The sequence below is a fragment of the Protopterus annectens genome, chromosome 5.part0 (genome assembly GCF_019279795.1).
Source record: "Protopterus annectens isolate FY-2018-M chromosome 5.part0, PAN1.0, whole genome shotgun sequence".
NCBI lineage: Eukaryota > Metazoa > Chordata > Ceratodontiformes > Protopteridae > Protopterus > Protopterus annectens.
Window position 1 is genome coordinate 1,245,517,626 of NC_056735.1, and position 20,475 is coordinate 1,245,538,100.

General features: G+C 42.9%; 1 protein-coding gene across 1 annotated transcript in view; it reads right to left on the reverse strand.

Annotated features, from left to right (window-relative positions):
- Positions 1–319: 319 nt before the first annotated feature.
- The window catches only part of LOC122802071 (60S ribosomal protein L31), a gene marked incomplete at its 3' end in the record, with an annotated part of 32,758 nt that continues 12,602 nt past the window's right edge, over positions 320–20,475 (reverse strand). The window contains 1 exon segment of the mRNA XM_044071781.1: positions 320–445. Coding sequence (XP_043927716.1) covers positions 320–445 — 126 coding nt within the window.

Below are 20,475 nucleotides of genomic sequence, written 5' to 3' on the forward strand. Positions count from 1 at the left end.
CCAAATGTAATGACTGCAAAAGTGAAACACGAAGAACATCTGCACTACTACTACTAAGCCTGTAATAAAACCAACACCTTTCCATATTATTATAGCTGCAGCCAGTACACTATTAAATCAAATGTGATTAATAATCATATAGTCTAAAAAAGGTGATCTAAAGTAATACTTTATGACCGAACGGAAATCCCACATGTATAACAACTTTCAACAGAAATTTTCTAACAAGAGGTGACAGTGTCCAATCAGGCAAACTTGAACAATGTACTACGGATTGTAGCAGATTCTTCAAATAAGCCAAATTTCGCCAAGTACATACCTTATACCTTTAGTCCAAACAGCTTTGTTAAGTCGAGTGTCAATACGTACATCCGGTGTTCCCATCTCCTTCACTGCAAATTTGCGAATCTCTTTAATTGCACGGGGAGCACGTCTCTTGAAACCCCTGAAACAAAACCACAAAAATGCATCTTTGGATAGCACAACAAATTTTAAAATATTGAAAAATAAGGCCACAATATTGCCAACCAGCTTGGAGAGCCTCACTGTTCAGTTACATTACAAAACATACTTGTGCTAACCCAACAGGGCTGTAAAGGTGTTGTGAAAATATGGCAGTTACTATATTTAAGCATATAAAAATGGATATTTCTCAATTTCAGTTAAAGGGCCACTAGAGCTACTACTGCCAAGTAAAGTGGCTTATTTGCAAATATTTTTGATGCTAATCACAACGGGTTACCTCAAAAGTACATCAAAACACTGAAAAATCACCAACACACAGATGCGACATTTGTCGAAGTAAATGACAAGTCTTGTCATTTGCTCAGACAGTCACAAAAGTGCTGAAAATAAGTATATACTACTGGAGAGGGGACTCTGCCCAACAAAGTACAGTTGCGTACATTTACCTTAGAAGTAGATGTTAGAGTGTATTCACTGTTGCAGTCATCACATTTGGGTTATCCCTACCAGATTTGCCCTCGGCCGGCCCGAATACCAGAGGCTTAGTATTTCTGTGTGGGTTGCTGTCGTTTCAGGACTGACACCAGGTCGTCAGTAGTATAATAGGGCAGCAAATGCCATTACATCAGTTTTTCTTGCCCTAACCTGTCAGGAGCCCCCTAGTGGGAGCCAGGTTCTGGTGGAAGAGCCCCACCAGTAGAAAGTAAAACAGTTTGTCCCTTGTAAGGAAAAGGAGAAAAAAGAAGAGGGGGATGGAGGGAGGGAAACCAGGACTGCAACAGTGAATACACTCTAACATCTACATTTATGGCAAGTGTACACAACTGTACTATGTTCTTAGTGTTTCACAGTCATCGCATTTGGGTCGATTCCCAAAGCGGAGGAAAAAGGTGGAGGCAGGCAAGGAAACTAGGGGCTGGCTAGGATGCCCTGCAAGACGCCGAGGCAAATCCTGCCCTGGATTTGGAGAAGATAGGCAGGTAGTAATGTTTGGTGAAGGTGTGAACAGATGTCCAGGTGGCAGCTTCCAGGATGTCCCTGGTGGGGACTCCTCTGAGGAAAGCTGCAGAGGTGGAGGCTGCTCTGGTGGAGTGAGTCCTGACCCCTTTTGGGGGGGGGGCTTTCAGTGTTGTTTGTAGCAGAAACGGATGCAGTGTGCTATCCATTTCAAGATGGTTGGTTTGGAGATGGCTTTTGCCCTCTGCCCCTGCAGCAAAGCTAACCAGCAATTGATCAGACTTTCTGAAGGCTTTAGTCCTGTCTAGGTAGAGAGTGCAGGATCCTTTTCCCCCTTGTTCTGTGGGTTAGGGAAAAAGGTGGGCAAATGAATGGATTGGTTGAAAGCCACACTGGACAACACCTTGGGGATGAGGGCTGGGTTAGTCCTGAGGGATACTATATCAGCATGGAACATTATGAAGGGTTCCACAGCCATGAGTGCTTGCAGCTTGGAGACCCCTCTTAGATGACGTGATGGCCAGAAGGAAAGCAGTCTTCCAGGACAGAAATTGTAGATCTGAAGATGCAGGTTCGAAGGGGGAGGGGGAACTTTTCCAACATAAAGTTAAGGTCCCAAGCTGGGGTTGCTGCTCTTCTGGGTGGCCTCAAGTTGCTAGCCCCTCTTAGGAACGGTCTGATCAGAGGGTGTGATAAAAGGGGCTGCTCAGTGGGAAAATGAGCAGAGATAGCAGAGGCATGAATTTTAATACAGGAAAAGGAAGAGTCCACTGTGTAGCAGGTCAGCTAAATAATCCAGGATGAGAGGGAGGGAGGGCTGTGCCGTACTGGTTCCCTTAGCCTGAATCCAGGTGCAGAACCTTTTCCATTTGTCAGCATAAGACTTCCTACTGCTAGGGCGTCTGGCCTCACGCATGACATCTAGAACCTGTTTGCGGAGGTTCATAGGTGGGTACTAGGTTACCCGCCCAAGGGCCCAAGTAAGCCTAGCCAACATAGTTCCCTGGCTTACTCAACTCAAGAAAGTTAAGTTAATTTCCTGTGCCCCTGGTGAGCAGAGCCACAGAAGTGAACCCCGAGGTGTATTTCCTAATTCCCATCCACTCAAGATTTTTTAATGAGGAACTTTGCTTGACATAGATGGGTAGCTTGTTTCAGAGTAGGAAGTCTCTAGGACAGGAATCTATCCCTCCAGCAAGTTGTTTATTGTGGTGACAAGGTTTAGGTCCCTAGAGCATCTAGCTCGGAGGGATTGGGATTTCTTTAGGTGTAGCATGTCCAACAGCTCTGGGTTTGACATAGCTTTATACATTAGGCAGAGATCACCTCACAGTAGGCGATATGCTACAGAGTAAAGCTGGAGTGTGAGACAATCAGCGTAGGGCATCTGTTTGAGGCCAGTAATTCTGTGTGGTATTTCTGTGGCCTTTCCAGCTGCTGCAGATGTCTTGTGAGGTACATTCCAAAAGGGGCATTGTACTCTATAATGGGTCTAATGAGTGTCGAGTAGAGGGCAACACTGACCTCTTTTTTTCCTGGATGAGAGCCCTTTTGTGAGGAGGTGTGCCATGTAGGATTTCCTGACTACTGTGGCAAAGTGATTATCAAGAGAGACTACACTGTCCACCTGGGTCCCAAGGTCTCTTATCACACATTCGGTGTTAAGACTGCCGCCTATGTGGTAGTTCATGGGTACAGAGTTTTACTGAAGGGTACAACAACGCACTTTTTGGCATCGAACTTGAGGCCATGGCTCTGACACCGGGCATCTGTCTGAGTGAGGCCCTTCTGTAGGATGTCCACATCATTTGGGGACTCTTACTATAGCTCGTAGATTGCAGTCATCTGCGAACTTAGCCAGAGGCCTTCTGTGTTAGCCTGTACTTCAGAGAAGTAGATACCAAAACAGGAGAGGTCCCAGAAATGAACCCTGTGGTACTCCACTTGTCACTGGTTTGAAGTCAGATTTGGAGTCTGCAACTTTTACAGTGTGGGTTCTGTCAGTGAGCCAGTTGGCAACCTATCTTGTGACCTAGGGATTTATACCTAGTTTAGTGAGTTTAGCTATAATTCCAGAATGGGGGATGGTGTTGAAAGCCTTGGTGAGGTCAAGATGATGTCGAAAGCCTTGGTGAGGTCAAGATAAGCTGTGCAAACTACCTTACCCTTGTCTACAGCTTTGGTGACTGCCTCAAAGAAGTCGACCAAGTTCAGGAGGCAAGACATGCCTTTCACAAACCCGAACTGGGTGGGGTCCAGAGTTTGGAGGTTACCAGTGTCTGTTTATGAATTCCAATGATAATACGTTCCATGGCCTTGAGGACCAGGCTCGTCAGGCTAATAGGGCGATAGTTCCCAGGATCAGTGGTGGTTCTACAAAGGGGAGTGGGATAACTATTGCTGTGCACCATTCAGTGGGCAAGAAGCCTGACATGAGGCTATGATTGAACATGGTGCTTAGGTAGGGAGCCACTTCGTTCTGAAGTTCGTGTAAAACGCAGCCTGGGATGTTCTCCGGTCCCATGGATGCTGTGTTTTTGGCTTTAGAGAGAGTGCTGCTTTTACCTGTAAAGTTGTGATTACAGGGACTCTGCATTCTTCCTGTATAGATATAGGCCTTTTAGGGGGTGAGGGGAGGGGTAAAGTTAGCACTGAACCAGTCTGCCAGGATGTTGGCAATATCAGTTGGTTCTGTAATGTCTGTGCCACTGGCAGATTGATCGGTGGTTAGGGAGTAAGCCAAGCTGCCAAATTGAGTGTCGGCAATTGGGGATGCATGAATTCCCCATCCCTATGGGTCAGGAGGTTTGGAATCTGAGGGAGATGCCAAGGTGGCAGAGAGGACAGCCTGCGCAGCAAAGGGTACCAGTGCTGGCAAGGCCAGTCTGGAGCTATAAGAATTGTCCTTGGTTTTTCCCTCCTTTATTTTTAGCAGCACCGTGGGGATGAGAGGTAGTGGAGGAAAGACATAGATCGATAGACTGACCCAGGGGAAGGACAGGGCATCCACTTTCCAAGCCATGTAGAGATGCTCCCTGGTGCAGAACTTGCTGAGCTGATGGTTGGTGTGGGAGGCAAAGAGGTCGACCTTCGGGGTGCCCCATTTCTGAGTTATTAGGGCGAAGGTTCTTCTGTTGAGCTGCCACTCGTGTGGGTCCAGAAGATTTCTGCTTAAGTGGTCAGCCAGAGAGTTGAGAGAACCCGGGTAGGATTTGTGCTAATAGGTGGAGTTGCATGGCAGAGGCTGTTTGCCAAAGGGTCATGGCCAGCCTTCATAGAGGATAGGACAGAGTCCCTTCATGATTGTTGATAATACCACTTCACAGTTGAGTTGTCCGTTTTGATCAGGAGAGCCCCTGGGGAGAGAAGGGGCTTGAAAGCTATCAAGGCGTGCTGGATGGCTATCATCTCCTTTTGGTTGATGTGTAGATGGATTTGCCGAGGGCTATATAAATAATTTAGAACACAAAAATATACCTCCAAATAAAAGAAAACACACAAAAGCTTTTAAGCATAGTAAAAGAAAGATGAGGTACAGTAAGAGAAAAACAGGGGGATGGAGGGTGGGTAACCAGGACTGCAACAGTGAATACAATCGAGCATCTACATTTATGGTAAGTGTACACAACTGTACTATGTTCTTCGTGTTTCACTGTTGCAGTCATTACATTTAGGTAGAATCCCAAAGTTGTGGTTGAAAGGATGGAATTATACAGCATTAGGAGCAGCTATAAGGCCCTGCAGGACAGCAGTGGCAAAGCCTGCTCTGGATTTGGAGAGGAGAGGTAAATGGTAATGTTTGGTGAACGTATGAACTGAGCTCCAGGTAGCAGCTTCTAGAATGTCCCTGGTAGGAACCCCTCTGAGAAAGGCTGCAGAAGTAGATGCAGCCCTGGTGGAATGGGAGCTGATCCCCTTGGGACAGGTTTACCATGGTGCATGTAGCAGAAACAAATACAATGGCTTATTCATTTTGAAATAGTCTGCTTTGAAATAGCCTTCCCCTCTGCCCCTGCAGCAAATGCCACCAGTAATTGCTCAGATTTTCTTAGAGATTTTGTCCTGTTTAAGTAGAATCTTAAAACTGTTAGAAGACTTAACTGCCAGACAACCTGATAAACACTACGTAGCCAAATCCAAACTAAGGAGGAAGTGAAACAGGCTAGCAATACCAATAAAAACGTAATTTATTCACAGAGGTAGACATAGATAAGCGCTTGCACTTGAGAAGCATCATCAGATACACCTTTAAAACACTGTTCTATATATATATATATATATATATATATATATATATATATATATATATATATATATATATATATATATATATATATATCTTCAATATATGTATAGCCCAATCAAAACTTGCATCCAATTAAGACTTTTAAAGTAATACTATATAATAAAAAACAAATTACTCCACATAAAACAATATATAAATTCTGTAATAAGTGTAAGATAATACTATAAAAACTACCTAAACTATAGTGTTTAAAAATAAATCACTTCTATGTGCTATGAAACAAAAAAACCTAAGCTGGTATATCATAGTAGAATCTTAGTGGTCTGTGTACATCCAATGAATGCAGAATCCGCTCACCTTTGTTCTGTGGATTTGGGAAGAAGGTTGGCAGATGAATGGTCTGATTTAAGAGCCACACTAAACACCACTTTAGGCATAAAAAAAGAAGTTATGTACTCACCATAACGTTTCATCTGAGTAGGTAACTTCATTTGTCAGCAACCTGTGGGTATCGGATCTGACCTGGATCTGAGCCGGCAGCTTTCCAAGCTAGAGATCCGAGCTCCAAGCTCCTCCCCCTTACCCATAATACCCTACGACCTCCTTCCAATCCTCAGATCACGTTTGCCCACCTATACAACCACAAAACAACAACCTGAAGAATCCCAACCTAAGGATTAACAAAGGACCTGGTAAACCATCCTAGGGTCCAAGTAATCAAATAACCAGGTTAGGGGTAAGGAGGGAGGGTCAGTTGCTGACAAATGAAGTTACCTACTCAGAGGGAACGTTATGGTGAGTACATAGCTTCTTTATCTGAAGTAGTTAACTTCATTTGGTCATCTACCTGTGGGACAGAGTCCCCAGCTACCAAAAAACTTGGGAGGTCCTCAAGGATGGATATTCCGGAGCATTGCAGAGCCAAAAGCCCAGCCACCCTTCCTCTGGACACTAAATCCAATTTATAGTGAGAGATAAAGGTATGCGAGGAAGCCCAAGTAGCCGCAGAGCAAATGTCATTCAAGGGGACTCTAGACCAGAAAGCAGCAGATGTAGCCATAGAGCGAGCAGAATGAGCACGAACCCCTATAGGCTCTGGTAGGCCAGATAGTTTGTACGTGAGCAGAATGCAATTAGAAATCCATATGGCCAGAGTCAACTTCAAAACTGGCTTACCCAAGAAGGGCTTTGCAAAGGAAACAGAGTTGATCAGACTTGTGGAAGGCAGTTCTGTGTAAATAAAAACGTAACTGTCGAACATCTAACAAATGAAAAAAAACTGGGAGATTAATGGACTGATTGATGTTCGCCTCAGAGGCCACTTTGGGTAGAAAGGATGCGTTAGCCCTGAGAGAGACCCTGTCCTTATGGAAAACAAGATACGGGGGCTTAACACAGAGGGGCTGAAGCTCCGACACCCTTCTACCAGAGGTAATAGCTACCAAAAAGGCAGTTTTCCAGAACAAGAACTTCAAATCAACAGAAGCTGCAGGTTCAAAAGGTGGTCCAGTCAGCGCAGTTCCTGACAGAAGGTCTCAAGAGAAACTTACCTTTCAGAAAGGTCTTACAAATCTTGGTGGAAGCGAGGGGAAAGGTCTTCCAAATCTTGGTGGAAGCGAGGGGAACTGAGATAGTCTCCAATGTGAAAATGGGAGATGGCAGCCATTTGAACCTTTACAGTAGAAGTACTGGCCCCTTGCTGAAAAATATGAGAAGGGAAAGGGTCCAAATTCCTATGAGACGCCCAAATGGAAAACCGCTTCCATTTACCATTGTAAACCTTCCTGGTAGAAGGCTTATGTGCCGCAACCAGGATAGATCTAACTGGAGACGAGATACTGGGAGTCCTAGCAACTAATGGAACTGGATCAACCAAGCTGAGAGCTTGACATCGACCAGATTCAGGGGTCTCAATCCCGAAGGACGAGATATCAGATCCGGGATGGGATCCAAGATCCAAAGAGGAGCTATAAGATGAGACCGTAGGCACAAGAACCAGGCTTGACGAGGCCAGAATGGGGCTAGGAGGATAATCTTGTTCCCCAACTGACTAGCTTTCTGTAAGAATTTTGTCATCAACGGAAGAGGAGGATAAGCATAAAGACCGGGTGGCCAAGCATGGACTAGAGAGTCTCTGGGGCTTTCCCCCGGAGGGGGAATTAGAGCGAAAAACTTGCTGCACTTCACGTTGTAAGACGACGCGAAGAGATCACAGCAAGTATGACCCCATTTGCGGAAGATCTGTTTCGCTACTAAGGGATTCAGAGACCACTCATAGGGCAAAAGGATAGTTCGACTCAGTTTGTCCACTAGGATGTTGGACCGACCCGGAATGTGCATTGCTAACAAAGTGGTTGGTGGATATCGCCCAATCCCAAACTCTCATGGCCTCTCGGCAAAGAGGGTAAGACCTGGTTTCCCCCCTGTTTGTTGATGTACCAGACTACTGACATGTTGTCTGAATTGCAATAGTCCCTGGAGGAAGAAAGGCATGAAGGGCTTGCAACGCTAGAAGCACCGCCCTTATCTCCAGAACATTTATATGCAGAATGGTCTCTGTCAGAGTCCACGCACCTTGGACAGTTCTGCCCGTGTAATTCCCCCCACACCCAAGGCGAGAAGCGTCCGTGGTCACCGTGGCTTGGGGTTGCGGCATAACAAACGGTTGTCCTTCCCGAAGTTCTCGAGATTGGAGCCACTACGAGGGAATTTCTGCAAACTCTGCTGAGAGGAATTGTTAAGTCCAAAGGGTGGTGAAGGATGGACCACTGAACCTGCAAAGTCCACTGGAGAACCCTCATGTGCAAGCGAGCTAAGGGCGCAAGATTGATTGCTGCTGCCATGGACCCTAAAGCTCTCAGGACCAACTCTGCTGACAAGGCAGGTGACTGAAGAAGAGCTAAAACGTGTAAGGTCAAACTGCGAAGTCTGTCTGATGTCAAGAAGGCCTTGGTCTGAAGCGTGTCTATTCCGGCCCCTATGAACTTCTAGACTTGAACTGGTTGAAGGGAGGACTTCTGGAAATTTATGGTGATCCCCAATTGGGATGCTAGTATTAGGAAGCAATCCCTGGGCTAAGCAGAATAGATGCCTGGTGGGGGTGGTAAGGAGCCAGTCGTCTAGGTAAGGAAAAACCAGAAAAGTCAAAAAGGAAATGCTGGAGTATAAACGGATGCACAATAAATGATAACCGGTGGTGAAAGCAACTCCTTTATTCGATCATATACACACAAGAAAACATTAAGCGCTTTCATCCACTTGATGTGGACTTCATCAGAATGCCATAACTGATGGCTAAAAACAGTTTAAATTACTTTTTTGGCACCAGCTCCGCCTCCCTAAAAATGCCTTCTTAAAGCAACATAGTTGCATAAAAAACATATATAATTTAAAAGCAACAACATTTATCGATTGCCGACACTTGACTCAAACATTTCTACTGTCAGCTTGTCTATATTCAAATAGTTGAGTTTATATAAAAACAATTTCATAGATATTAGTCGACGAGAATAATAAATATTAACTGATAAAACAAAATAATAAAATAGTGACATACTAGGCATGGACTAAATGTATACAAATAAAATGTTCATAAAATGTACAATAATATCTATATAATAAAAAATATAAATAGTTCTATACTACATACATAATGGATTTAATAAAATATAATTATAAATACTGAACATAACTGATATAAAATCTAAATATTACTGCGTTTCTAAAATAGGTTTTATCGTAATAAAATCATTGAGACCTGGTTTTCTAACCGCATCTGTATAGATCTGCCATAAAACTTCCTTTTTACTCAACAAGGTCTTAAAATTCCCTCCCTTGGGGTCAATCTTCACTTGGTCAATAATACCAAATTTAAAAGTATGCTCAGATCCATTTTCAAATATATGCCTATTAAGCGCGTTGTTCATATCCTTGTTCTTAATAGAGTACAAATGATCATAAATGCGTTTCTTAAAACAACGTTCGGTTTTTCCTATATAAAATCCCGAACATGAACCACATTTTGCTAAATATTTAATATTCTTCGTATTACAATTACCCCTTAAAAAAAACGATAAAACCTATTTTAGAAACAGTAATATTTAGATTTTATATCAATTATGTTCAGTATTTATAATTATATTTTATTAAATCAATTATGTATAGAACTATTTATATTATATAGATATTATTGTACATTTTATGAACATTTCATTTATTTTTATACATTTAGTCCATGCCTAGTATGTCACTATTTTAACATTTTGTTTTTATCAGTTAATATTTATTATTCTTGTCGACTAATATCTATGAAATTGTTTTTATATAAACTCAAGTATTTGAATATAGACAGTAGAAATGTTTGAGTCAGTGTCAGCAATCAATAAATGTTGTTTTAAATTATATATGTTTTTATGCAACTATGTTGCTTTAAGAAGGCATTTTTAGGGAGGCGGAGTTGGCGCCAAAAAAGTAATCTAAACTGTTTTTAGCCATCAGTTATGGCATTCTGATGAAGTCCACATCAAGTGGATGAAAGCGCTTAATGTTTTCTTGTGTGTATATGGTCGAATAAAGGAGTTGCTTTCCATCCTTGAAGGACATCCTGTATTCCCTGAAGTCTCAGGTGGGCCGCTACAAATGCCATGACCTTGGTGAACACCCTGGGGGCTAAGGTGAGGCCGAAGGGTAGGACCCTGAACTGGTAATGACTGGCCCCTAGCCGAAAGCAGAGGAACCTCCTGGATCACCTGTCCATGAGAATGTGATAGTACACATCCTTGAGGTCTATGGAGCACATCCAGTCCTTCTCCTGCAAAAGGGGCAGGATGGACTGAAGTGTGACCATCCGGAATTTCTCCTCTGCAATGAAGAGGTTCATTGTTGAAAGGTCGAGCATCGGCCTCAAGTCCCCAGACTTCTTTGGCACCAAAAAGAACCTGGAGCAACTACCTAATCTGGATTGGCCTGGGGGGACGTGCTGGATGGCTTTTTTTCCTAGCAGCTTTTTTTTACCTCTAAAGCTGCAGCCTCCCTCTGACTGGGTGGTACATCGGGGAGGAGCCTCGACTGAGGAGGTAGGTTTATGAAAGGGATTGAGTAACCTATGGATATTATTCGAAGCACCCAGCGATCTGTTGTGATGGACTCACATTGGGCCAGGTGCTTCGAGAAACGCCCTCAGACTGCCTCCAGAGAGGAACATTCGAGCAACCCCTCAGGAATGCTGCGTGGGTCGGTCAGAAAAGGGTTCATGAGACCCCAAATTTTTCGCCCCCCCTATGCCTCTGGGCCAGCATCCAGCTTGTCCCCCTCTGCCTCTGAAGGACGAAGGGTCCGGAGCGTAATGGGACTGCTGAGACTCCTGGAACCACATCTTCTTTTGTCCTTTCTGGTTCCTGGAAAAGGACCTTTGAGGAGCAGAGAAGCAGATTCCGACGGCAGACAGCGTCTTCCTGTCTTTCTTGCTCTGAACCAATGTGTCACGTTCGGTCTTCCCGAACAGAGTAGAACCGAAGGGTGCGTTCGCGCAGGACACCTTGAAAGGTTCCGAAAAGTCTCAAAGCTGGAGCCAGGCGTGACGCCTTAAGGCGATGCCGGACCCGCTGGCTCTAGCAGCCCCTTCCGTGGCATGGGAAAAGTACAGTTGTGTACACTTACCATAAATATAGATGTTAGAGTGTATTCACTGTTGCAGTCATTACAATTGGGTTATCCTGCTGGCAGGCTACCCGCAGTCGGCCTGAATTCCAAAGTCTAGGTCTGCCGTCGGTTGCTGTCACTTCTTCCCTGACGTCAGTGCACCAGGGGTATAAAAGATGAAGCAGACGCCATTTTCTTCAGTTTCTTGCCCCAGATGTCAGGTGCCCCCAAAAGGGTAGGCTAAAAATATGTCACCAAAACATGCATGCACCAAGGTAAATATTTTGTCTTCATCTACAAGCAAATAAACCACATAGGTTGTGTAGAAGAGAAATACAAATAAGATCCAGCAAAGAAATGGGGGATGGGGACTGCAACAGTGAATACACTAACATCTACATTTATGTTGTACACAACTGTACTATGTTCTTTGTGTTTCACTGTTGCAGTTATTACAATTGGGATGAATCCCAAAGCTATGGTTGGGAGGCTTGAGCTAAATAGCATTAGGAGCGGCTAGAAGGCCCTGCAGAACTGCAGTGGCAAAGCCTGCCCTGGATTTAGAGTAGAGTGGTAAGTGATAGCGCTTTGTGAAGGTGTGCACTGAACTCCAAGTAGTAGCCTCTAAAATATCTTTGGTTGGTACTCCCCTAAGGAAATCTGCTGAAGTGGCTGCTGCTCCTCTGGTTGAATGTGGCCTAATGCCCTTAGGTACTGGCTTGCCATGTTGTGAATAGCAGAAACTAATGCAGTGGCCTATCCACTTTGAAATAGTCTGCTTTGAGATGGCCTTTCCTTGTGATCCTGTGCAGCATATGCCACTAGTAATTGCTCTGTCTTTCTGAAAGCTTTGGTTCTGTTCAAATAGAAGCGTAGCAGTCTGTGTATGTCCAAAGAATGCAGAATTCTCCCCCCCCCCCCTTATTCTGTGGGTTTGGATAAAAGGTAGGCAAATGAATAGTTTGGTTAAGGGCCACACTGGACACTACCTTAGGCATAAATGTCGGGTTTGTCCTCAGAGAAACCCTGCCTGGATAAAAAATGATAAAAGGTTCCACAGCCATGAGTGCCTGTAGCTCTGAGACCCATCTTGCAGAAGTTATTGCTAGGAGCACAGCTGTTTGCCAAGATAAAAACTTTATATCAGCTGTAGCGGCTGGCTCAAAAGGAGGCAGGGTGAGTTTTTCTCAGGTATAACTGAGGTCCCATGAAGGCATTGGTGATCTCGCAGGCCTTAAATTTTTGGCCCCTCTGAGGTACTGCCTTAATAATGGATGAGAAAAGATTGATGGCTCTGTATTGTAATGAGCCGAAATGGCAGAGGCATGAATTTTTAGAGAGAAGGATAGGCCTTTGTCCAGCATCTCAGTCAAGTATTGCAAAATCTGAGGAATATTTGGTACAGCCGTGTCAATTCCTTGTGCCTGGTTCCAAGCACAGAATCTCTTCCATTTTCCAGCATAGGATTTTCTAGTACTAGGCCTCCTGGCTTCCAAAAATGACATCCATCACCGCTTTAGTGAGAGGTGTTTTTTGTATGACTACATTATCCGCCATGCTGCCAGATTTAAGGTCTTGAGTTGGCTGTGCAGGATCAGATTGTTCTGCTGGGACAGTAGATGAGGCAGTTGAGGTAAGGTCCAGGCTGGGCATGGAGACAAGTTCCTTAGGATTGGATACCAGTACTGGTGCGGCCATTCTGGGGCAATCGGTATCATTTTTGGCTTCTCCTGTCTGACCCTTAGGAGTACCTTGGGGAGGAGAGGCAGAAGAGGAAAGGCATATAAGTTTTTCCAGCTGAAAGATAGTGCATCCACTTTCCATGCTTGTCTGTGATAAGTCCTTGTGCAGAATCTCTTTAGTTGGCAGTTGTGAGGGGGAGGCAAATAGATCGGTTTCCGGACATCCCCATTTCCTTGTTATCATGCTGAAGACTTGTGGATCCAATTTCCACTCATGGGGAACCATGAGGTTTCTGCTTAGTCTGCCAGAGTAATTTTCCTTCCTGGCAGGAATTGTGCCTGCAGATGTACTTGGTAAGTCAATGCTGTGTCCCACAAAGTCATGGCCAGTCTGCAAAGGGGGTAAGAATGAGTGCAACCCCGCTTATTTATATACCACATGACCGTGGTATTGTCCATCTTTATCAGTAGTTGTCCTGGACTTAGTAGGTCCTTGAAGGCTGTCAGGGCACTTTGAACAGCTAGCATCTCTTTTTGATTGTTATGTAGATGCATTTGGTTCGAGGACCATGTGCCTTGAATACATCTTCCTGCCATGTGGGCACCCCAGGCATAATCCGAAGCGTCCGTTGTTAATGTCTGTGTGGCTAGGGGTAGAGTGAATGGCTGTCCCTTGTTCTGGTGACAGGCCTTCGCCCACCATCGAAACTCCTGTTGCAGGCAGTAAATGAGAGTAACTACTGTTTCCAGGCTGTGGCAATGTTGAGTCCAAACACTTTTTAGGAAGCATTGAAGTTTCCTCATATGCAGTCTTGCATATGGAATTAGTAGAATGCATGATGCCATGAAGCCCAAAGCCTGCAGAATTTTTCTTGCAGATAAAGTACAGTTTTGTACCTACCATAAATGTAGATGTTAGAGTGTTCACCCTGCTGCAGTCATCACACTTGGGTTATCCTGCCGTCAGGTGGTCTCGCAGTCGGCCTGAATAGTAATTGCGCCAGGGGTATATAAGAGGCATCCAACGCCATTTTCTTCAGTATATATATATATATATATATATATAAATATAAATATATATATATATATATATATATATATATATATATATATATAAATATATATATATATATATATATATATATATATATATATATATATATATATATATATATATATATATATATATATATATATATATATATAAATATATATTTATATATATATATTTATATTTATATATATATATATATATATATATATATATAAATATATATATATATATAAATATATAAATATATATAAATAAATATATATTTATATATATATTTATATATATATATATATATATCTATATATATATATATAAATATATAAATATATATATATAAATATATATTTATATATATATTTATATTATATATATATATTATATATATATATTTATATCTATATATATATATATATATATATATATATATATATATATATATAAATATATAAATATATAAATATAAAGCAAACACATCACAGAGGTTGTATAGGATAGAATGGTATAGATAAGTTCAGCTAGTTCAGAGGGGATGGAGGGAGGGCAACCTGGACTGCAGCAGGGTGAACACTCGAACATCTACATTTATGGTAGGTACAAAACTACCATGTTCATCGTGTTACCCTGCTGCAGTCATCACACTTGGGTTGAATCCCAAAGCTAAGGAAGGGAGGTGGAGTTAAACAGGGTTAGAAGAAGCTAGTAGGCCCTGCAAAACTGCAGTGGCAAAACCAGCTCTAGTCTTAGAATATAGAGATAAGTGATGGTGTTTGGTGAAGGTGTGCACTGAACTCCAAGTTGCAGCTTCCAGAATATCCTTGGTTGGCACTCCCCTGAGAAAGGCTGCTGATGTAGCTGTAGCCCTGGTGGAGTGGGACCTAATGTTAGCAGATACCGGTTTCCCATGATGAGTGTAGCAGAAACGTATGCAATGCCCTATCCATTTAGAAATGGTCTGTTTTGAGATAGCTTTTCCTTGTGATCTTGTAGCATGGGCTACAAAGAGCTGGTCAGATTTTCTGAAAGCCTTAGTTTTATCCAAGTAGTAACGTAATTGCCTGTGAATGTCCAAAGAGTGCATGAGTCTTTCTCCTTTGTTCTGGGGATTTGGGAAAACGGTGGGCAAATGAATGGTTTGGTTTAGGGCCACACTGGATACCACCTTTGGCATAAAGGAAGGGTTAGTTCGTAGAGAGACTCTGTCTTGATGAAAAATGAGGAATGGCTCCACTGCCATTGTGCCTGTAGCGCTTAGACTCTTCTAGCTGAGGTTATTGCTAGTAGTAGGGCAGTTTTCCATGAAAGAAATTTTAAATCAGCTGAAATAGCTGGTTCAATCTTGGCCTTTAGCCTGGTTCCAGGCACAAAATCTTTTCCATTTGTCAGAATAGGTTTTCCTGGTGCTGGGCCTCCTGGCCTCCAGAATGACATCCATAACAGCTTTGGATAGAGGTGTTGGCTGGTTGTTTAGGTAATTTGCCATGCAGCCAGGTTTGAAATATTGAGTTGGTTGTGTAGAATCCGATTGTCTCGCTGGGTGAGCAGGTGAGGAATTTGTGGTAAAATCCATGGTGGGCTGTGGGCCATGTTCCCTAGAATTTGATACCAATGCTGGCGTGGCCAGTCTGGTGCAATGAGTATCATTTGTGGTCTCTCTAATCTTACTTTCAGCAGTACCTTTGCTAGAAGAGGCAGTGGAGGAAAGGCATACACTGTTAATGTTTTCCAACTGAATGAGAGGGCGTCCACTTTCCAAGCTTGTGGATGGAATGTCCTTGTGCAAAATTTTTGAAGTTGGTAGTTTTGGGGGCTTGCAAACAGATCTATGTCTGGGCGTCCCCATTTTTGAGCTATCATTGCAAATACTTGTAGATCTAGTTTCCACTCGTGTGGATCCATGATGTTTCTGCTTAGGTCTGCCAATGTGTTTTTCTTTCCTGTCAAGAATTGTGCTTGTAATTGAACTTGGTAAGACAGTGCAGTGTTCCGAAAGGTCATTGCTTGCCTGCATAGAGGGTAGGAATGTGTGCCCCCTTGCTTGTTTATGTACCACATTACTGTTTTATTGTCCGTCTTTATTATTAGTTGTCCTGGGTGTAAGAGGTCCTTGAAAGCTATTAGGGCATTCTGTACTGCTAGCACTTCTTTTTCATTGATATGCAGATGTCTTTGATCTGTAGTCCATTTGCCCTGAATGCACGGTCCTGCAATGTGTGCTCCCCAGGCATAGTCTGATGCATCTGCTGTCATAGTTTGCCTGGCTGTGGGTAAGGTGAAAGGCTGACCCTTGTTGAGGTGACATGCCTGTGCCCACCATAGAAACTCCTGTTGAAGGCAGGGAATGAGTGGTATCATTGTTTCCAAGCTGTGGCTGTGCTGAGTCCATACGCTTTTCAGGTACCATTGTAATTTCCTCATATGCAGTTTTGCAAAAGGTATTAGTAGTATGCAAAATGCCAGGAATCCCAAGGCCTGCAGAATTTTTCTTGCAGGGAGATGGGTCTTTGTTGCCATTATTTTGAAATATTGAGTCAGCTGTTGTTGCTAGTCTGGCATGAGGTGAGATAAGCCATCTGGGCCGTTGTATTCAAGCTGGCACCCAGGAATATTATGTTTTGTGAGGGCACTAGTTTTGATTTCTTTTCGTTTACTGTGTACCCTAGGCAACTTAGAAGGTGTTTGACAAATGCCAGATGCTTTAAAAGAATTTCCTTGCTTTCTGCTTGAATAAGGCAGTCGTCCAGGTATGGGTATATTTGAATTCCTCTGTCTGCAGTATGCAATTACTGGTGCCAGGCATTTTGTGAAGACCCTGGGCGCAGTAGATAAGCTTATGGTGAATTGTGTTAGACATCTAATATGATTTATGCTTTATTATTGGAAGTTACTATGCCATGCTAGCATTTTGTCTGCACCAAGTTGTTTTTCGTATAATAGTATAGTCTATTTGCTGCACCTTGTTCACTAATGTTATTCATGTAATTGTGTTGTGTGTAGACAGCTCATACTGGTGTCTAATTATTTCTATACAATTGTGCTGTTACTTTTGGACAGAATCACACTAGACAACCTCGACAGAGTGCTGCTCGCTATATTTTGTATCTGTGACTGCATAACTGTCTTGAGGTTTCTTCTAACTGATTTTTTCCAAATGGCTCAATATCTGCATATATTAATAGTTGGTTCAAGACATTTTTCCTGCATACAGTAGCTATTTGCTCAGTTTGTTTTTTGTAATCTTTATAATATATCTTTACCATCTCAAAGTGCTTACTCCTCTCTGTACTCTTCTTTTCTAGACCTAACACCACTCTTAAGTATTCAACTGCGGTACCACCTTTAACATTCTTATAAGAAAAGCGCAGTCTGGGTCTGAACTGTCTGCATACAACTAAAGTTTACTTTGAGTATGTGTCTACCTGTCTGAGCCAATATTCATTTTCCCCTGGAGAGCACTCTGCTTTGGCTTGTAAGCAGCCCCCCACACACACAATCTTCCACTTTCTCTCTTATTCCCTTCTGTTAGCAGACAGTATCCATAATCTGGTCAATACTGTGTGTTTGTTAATTTAAACTGAGACCACAGTAGCCTACTGATACAAGGTTATCCTGTTTTTCCACCTGAAAATGGTGGAGAAATTACTTACAGTTTCAGAGCAGTCATTGGTCAATTGTGATTGTTTCTCAAACACTAACTTGTCTTTGCTTTGGCTCATTAGCAGCAGTACAAAGAACTGCCTGCTCACACCCTTGTTCTCTCCTCCCCCTTCCCTGTTTATTACCTTAAAACAATCCCAAAGTTAATAAATATTACCTGTGGCAGGCACCATTTTTTAAAACTACAATAACCCTTGTAACTATCATATGTTCATTCATTAATTAACTCTGTTACCCGATTGTTTCCAGCCCCCTCATATAGCAACTAACAGGGTCTCTACCCGCTTCGCTCCCCACCCTGCCCCCTATTTCCTCCCGCCCCATGGGTCCCACCTTTATTACACTCACAAACCCCTCCCATCTTTCCAGTAGCCAACCACAGCGCTAATCCAACACTACCTCCTCCATCTTCCCACTACTATCACACCTCAACTAACATGTACAAGCATACCTTACTTATGCTCACTTCATGCTCTCTCCTTGCATATCTTACATCATTCCCGCACTCAACCACTACCACTGTACTACTACTCACACCACCACTCATGTCTCACCCTCACTCAGCTCCCCTCCCACCAACTCACGAACCATCCCCCACATATACCAACTATATTACTCAAACATAAAGCATCCCTACAACTTAACGTAGTGACCCTCCCACCATACCCATTACCCAAAGAGCACAATCATAAAGTTTCCCTTATAAACAAACACATTCAAAAACTGAGAAAACTAATATGCATATCAAAACTAGCCCCAAGTGGAAATATCCACCCCAACCCTGGCCCTACCATCTCCAACCCCAATCCTCATAATCAGACTAGAAACCACAACTTCTCCCATATTACAGACAATAGAAAGCCAAATTACTTCCTTCTAAGCCTAAATATTAGAAGTATATCCAATGAACTCCATGCCACCATAGACTTGTACTCCCCGTCATCCTGACAGAAACCTGGCTAAAACCTCATTACCAGTGAGCAAATACTCCCTACAGGTTATGGCATACTAAGAGTAGACCGGCTAAGCAAGAAAGGAGGCGGTGTAGCTATAATATTTAAACAGCATCTAAACATACAGATCTTAAAATCATCAGCTCCACAAATATGCAATGAAGAAATAATATATAGCAACCTCAAAATAAACCAAAACAAAACCATCAACATAATTGGATGCTACTTCCCACCTGGCCAAAACATCCCTCCACTAAAAAACCTCCTCAGCTGGTCTACCCACCATCTCCCCCAAGAAACTATCATTTTAGGTAATCTCAATATTGACTGGCAATCCTGTTCTGGCAACCATCCAACCCATCATGTAAACCTTCATTGCTTCACCCAACTAGTCCACTCGCCAACCAGGATAAATAAAAACTCCAGCAAGCACACTACCCTGGATTGGATACTAGTCAGTAAGAGCCCCCAGTCATATATAACAGGCTGCTTAGCCTCAGTGATCACTCCCCAACATTCCTACTGAAAAAATACCTATACCAAGTTAAACCTGTCGTCTACTGTCAAATACGTAAAAAAATAAACTTTAACCCACTCACATTCATCTCATCCCTCAAAGAATATAACTGGCATCCTCTAAAGTATCTCAGTCTTGATGACGCAGTTGAATTTTTTAATACTACCTTCCTGAGCATCCTTAATTACCATGCCCCCATAAGACTTTCCAGAATCAAAGCACAACCCTCCCCATGGCTACAGAAAACCACTAAGTCAGAAATGAAAACAGGGATAAAGCCTGGGAGCACTGGCGCAAAACCAAGACCCCTCAACTAGACAGAAATTCCTAGAACTGATGCCATAGCCTACCCTGTTTCTATCTTGGTTAACCAGACCATTTCAGAAGCTTCTATTCCCTCTATTTGGAAAATCTCCCACATCATCCCTCTACATAAAGGTGGATCTTCCACTGACACATCAAACTACAGACCCATAGCTATACTATCTCCTCTAGCCAAAATCATGGAACGCTGCATTCACAAGCAGCTCATTACCCATCTTACTCGAAACAATCTCCTGTCTCACACCCAGCACGGCTTTCGCCCCCATCACAGCACAACTACTGCTCTCCTTTCCTTTATTGACTCAGTTAACCACAATCGAAACAATAAATTTATAACCTCGGCGCTCTTTCTTGATCTATCCAAAGCCTTCGACATGGTCAATCACCAACAGTTGATCCACACACTGGAGGCATACTACCTTAGCAAGACTACCATAGACTGGTTTAATGACTACCTTTCTCATAGAAATCAGGCTGTTCTATGGGAAAATAGCTTATCCGACCTACTCCCCACAAAGATCTATCCTTGGTCCTCTTCTTTTCTCCTTATTTATTAACGATCTGCACTCTATCATTCCCAAAGCCACCTGCATACAATATGCAGACTCCACCCCGATCTGCTTCGACAGCTCCCTCGACAAACTCCAAGTTGCCACCCAAAACTGTTTTTCCCTAGTTGAAAAATGGTTCTTTGAACTAAAACTCTTACTTAACCCATCCAAAACCAAATTACTTCTGTTTTTCCCCACTACTCCCACCCCTCAAGGAAATCAATCTCCTAGCTCCAACCACCCCAACTTTCACGTGACATTATGGGACCATAATTGACCCTGTCTCCCACACCAAACTACTTGGTGTGACCATAGACCACAAGCTTAAATTTGATACTCATATCAACCTGACCATTAAGTCGGTAAACAAGAAACTAGGGTCCATGTATAGAATTAAGAACTTCCTAACCCCACACACTAAATTAACCATTG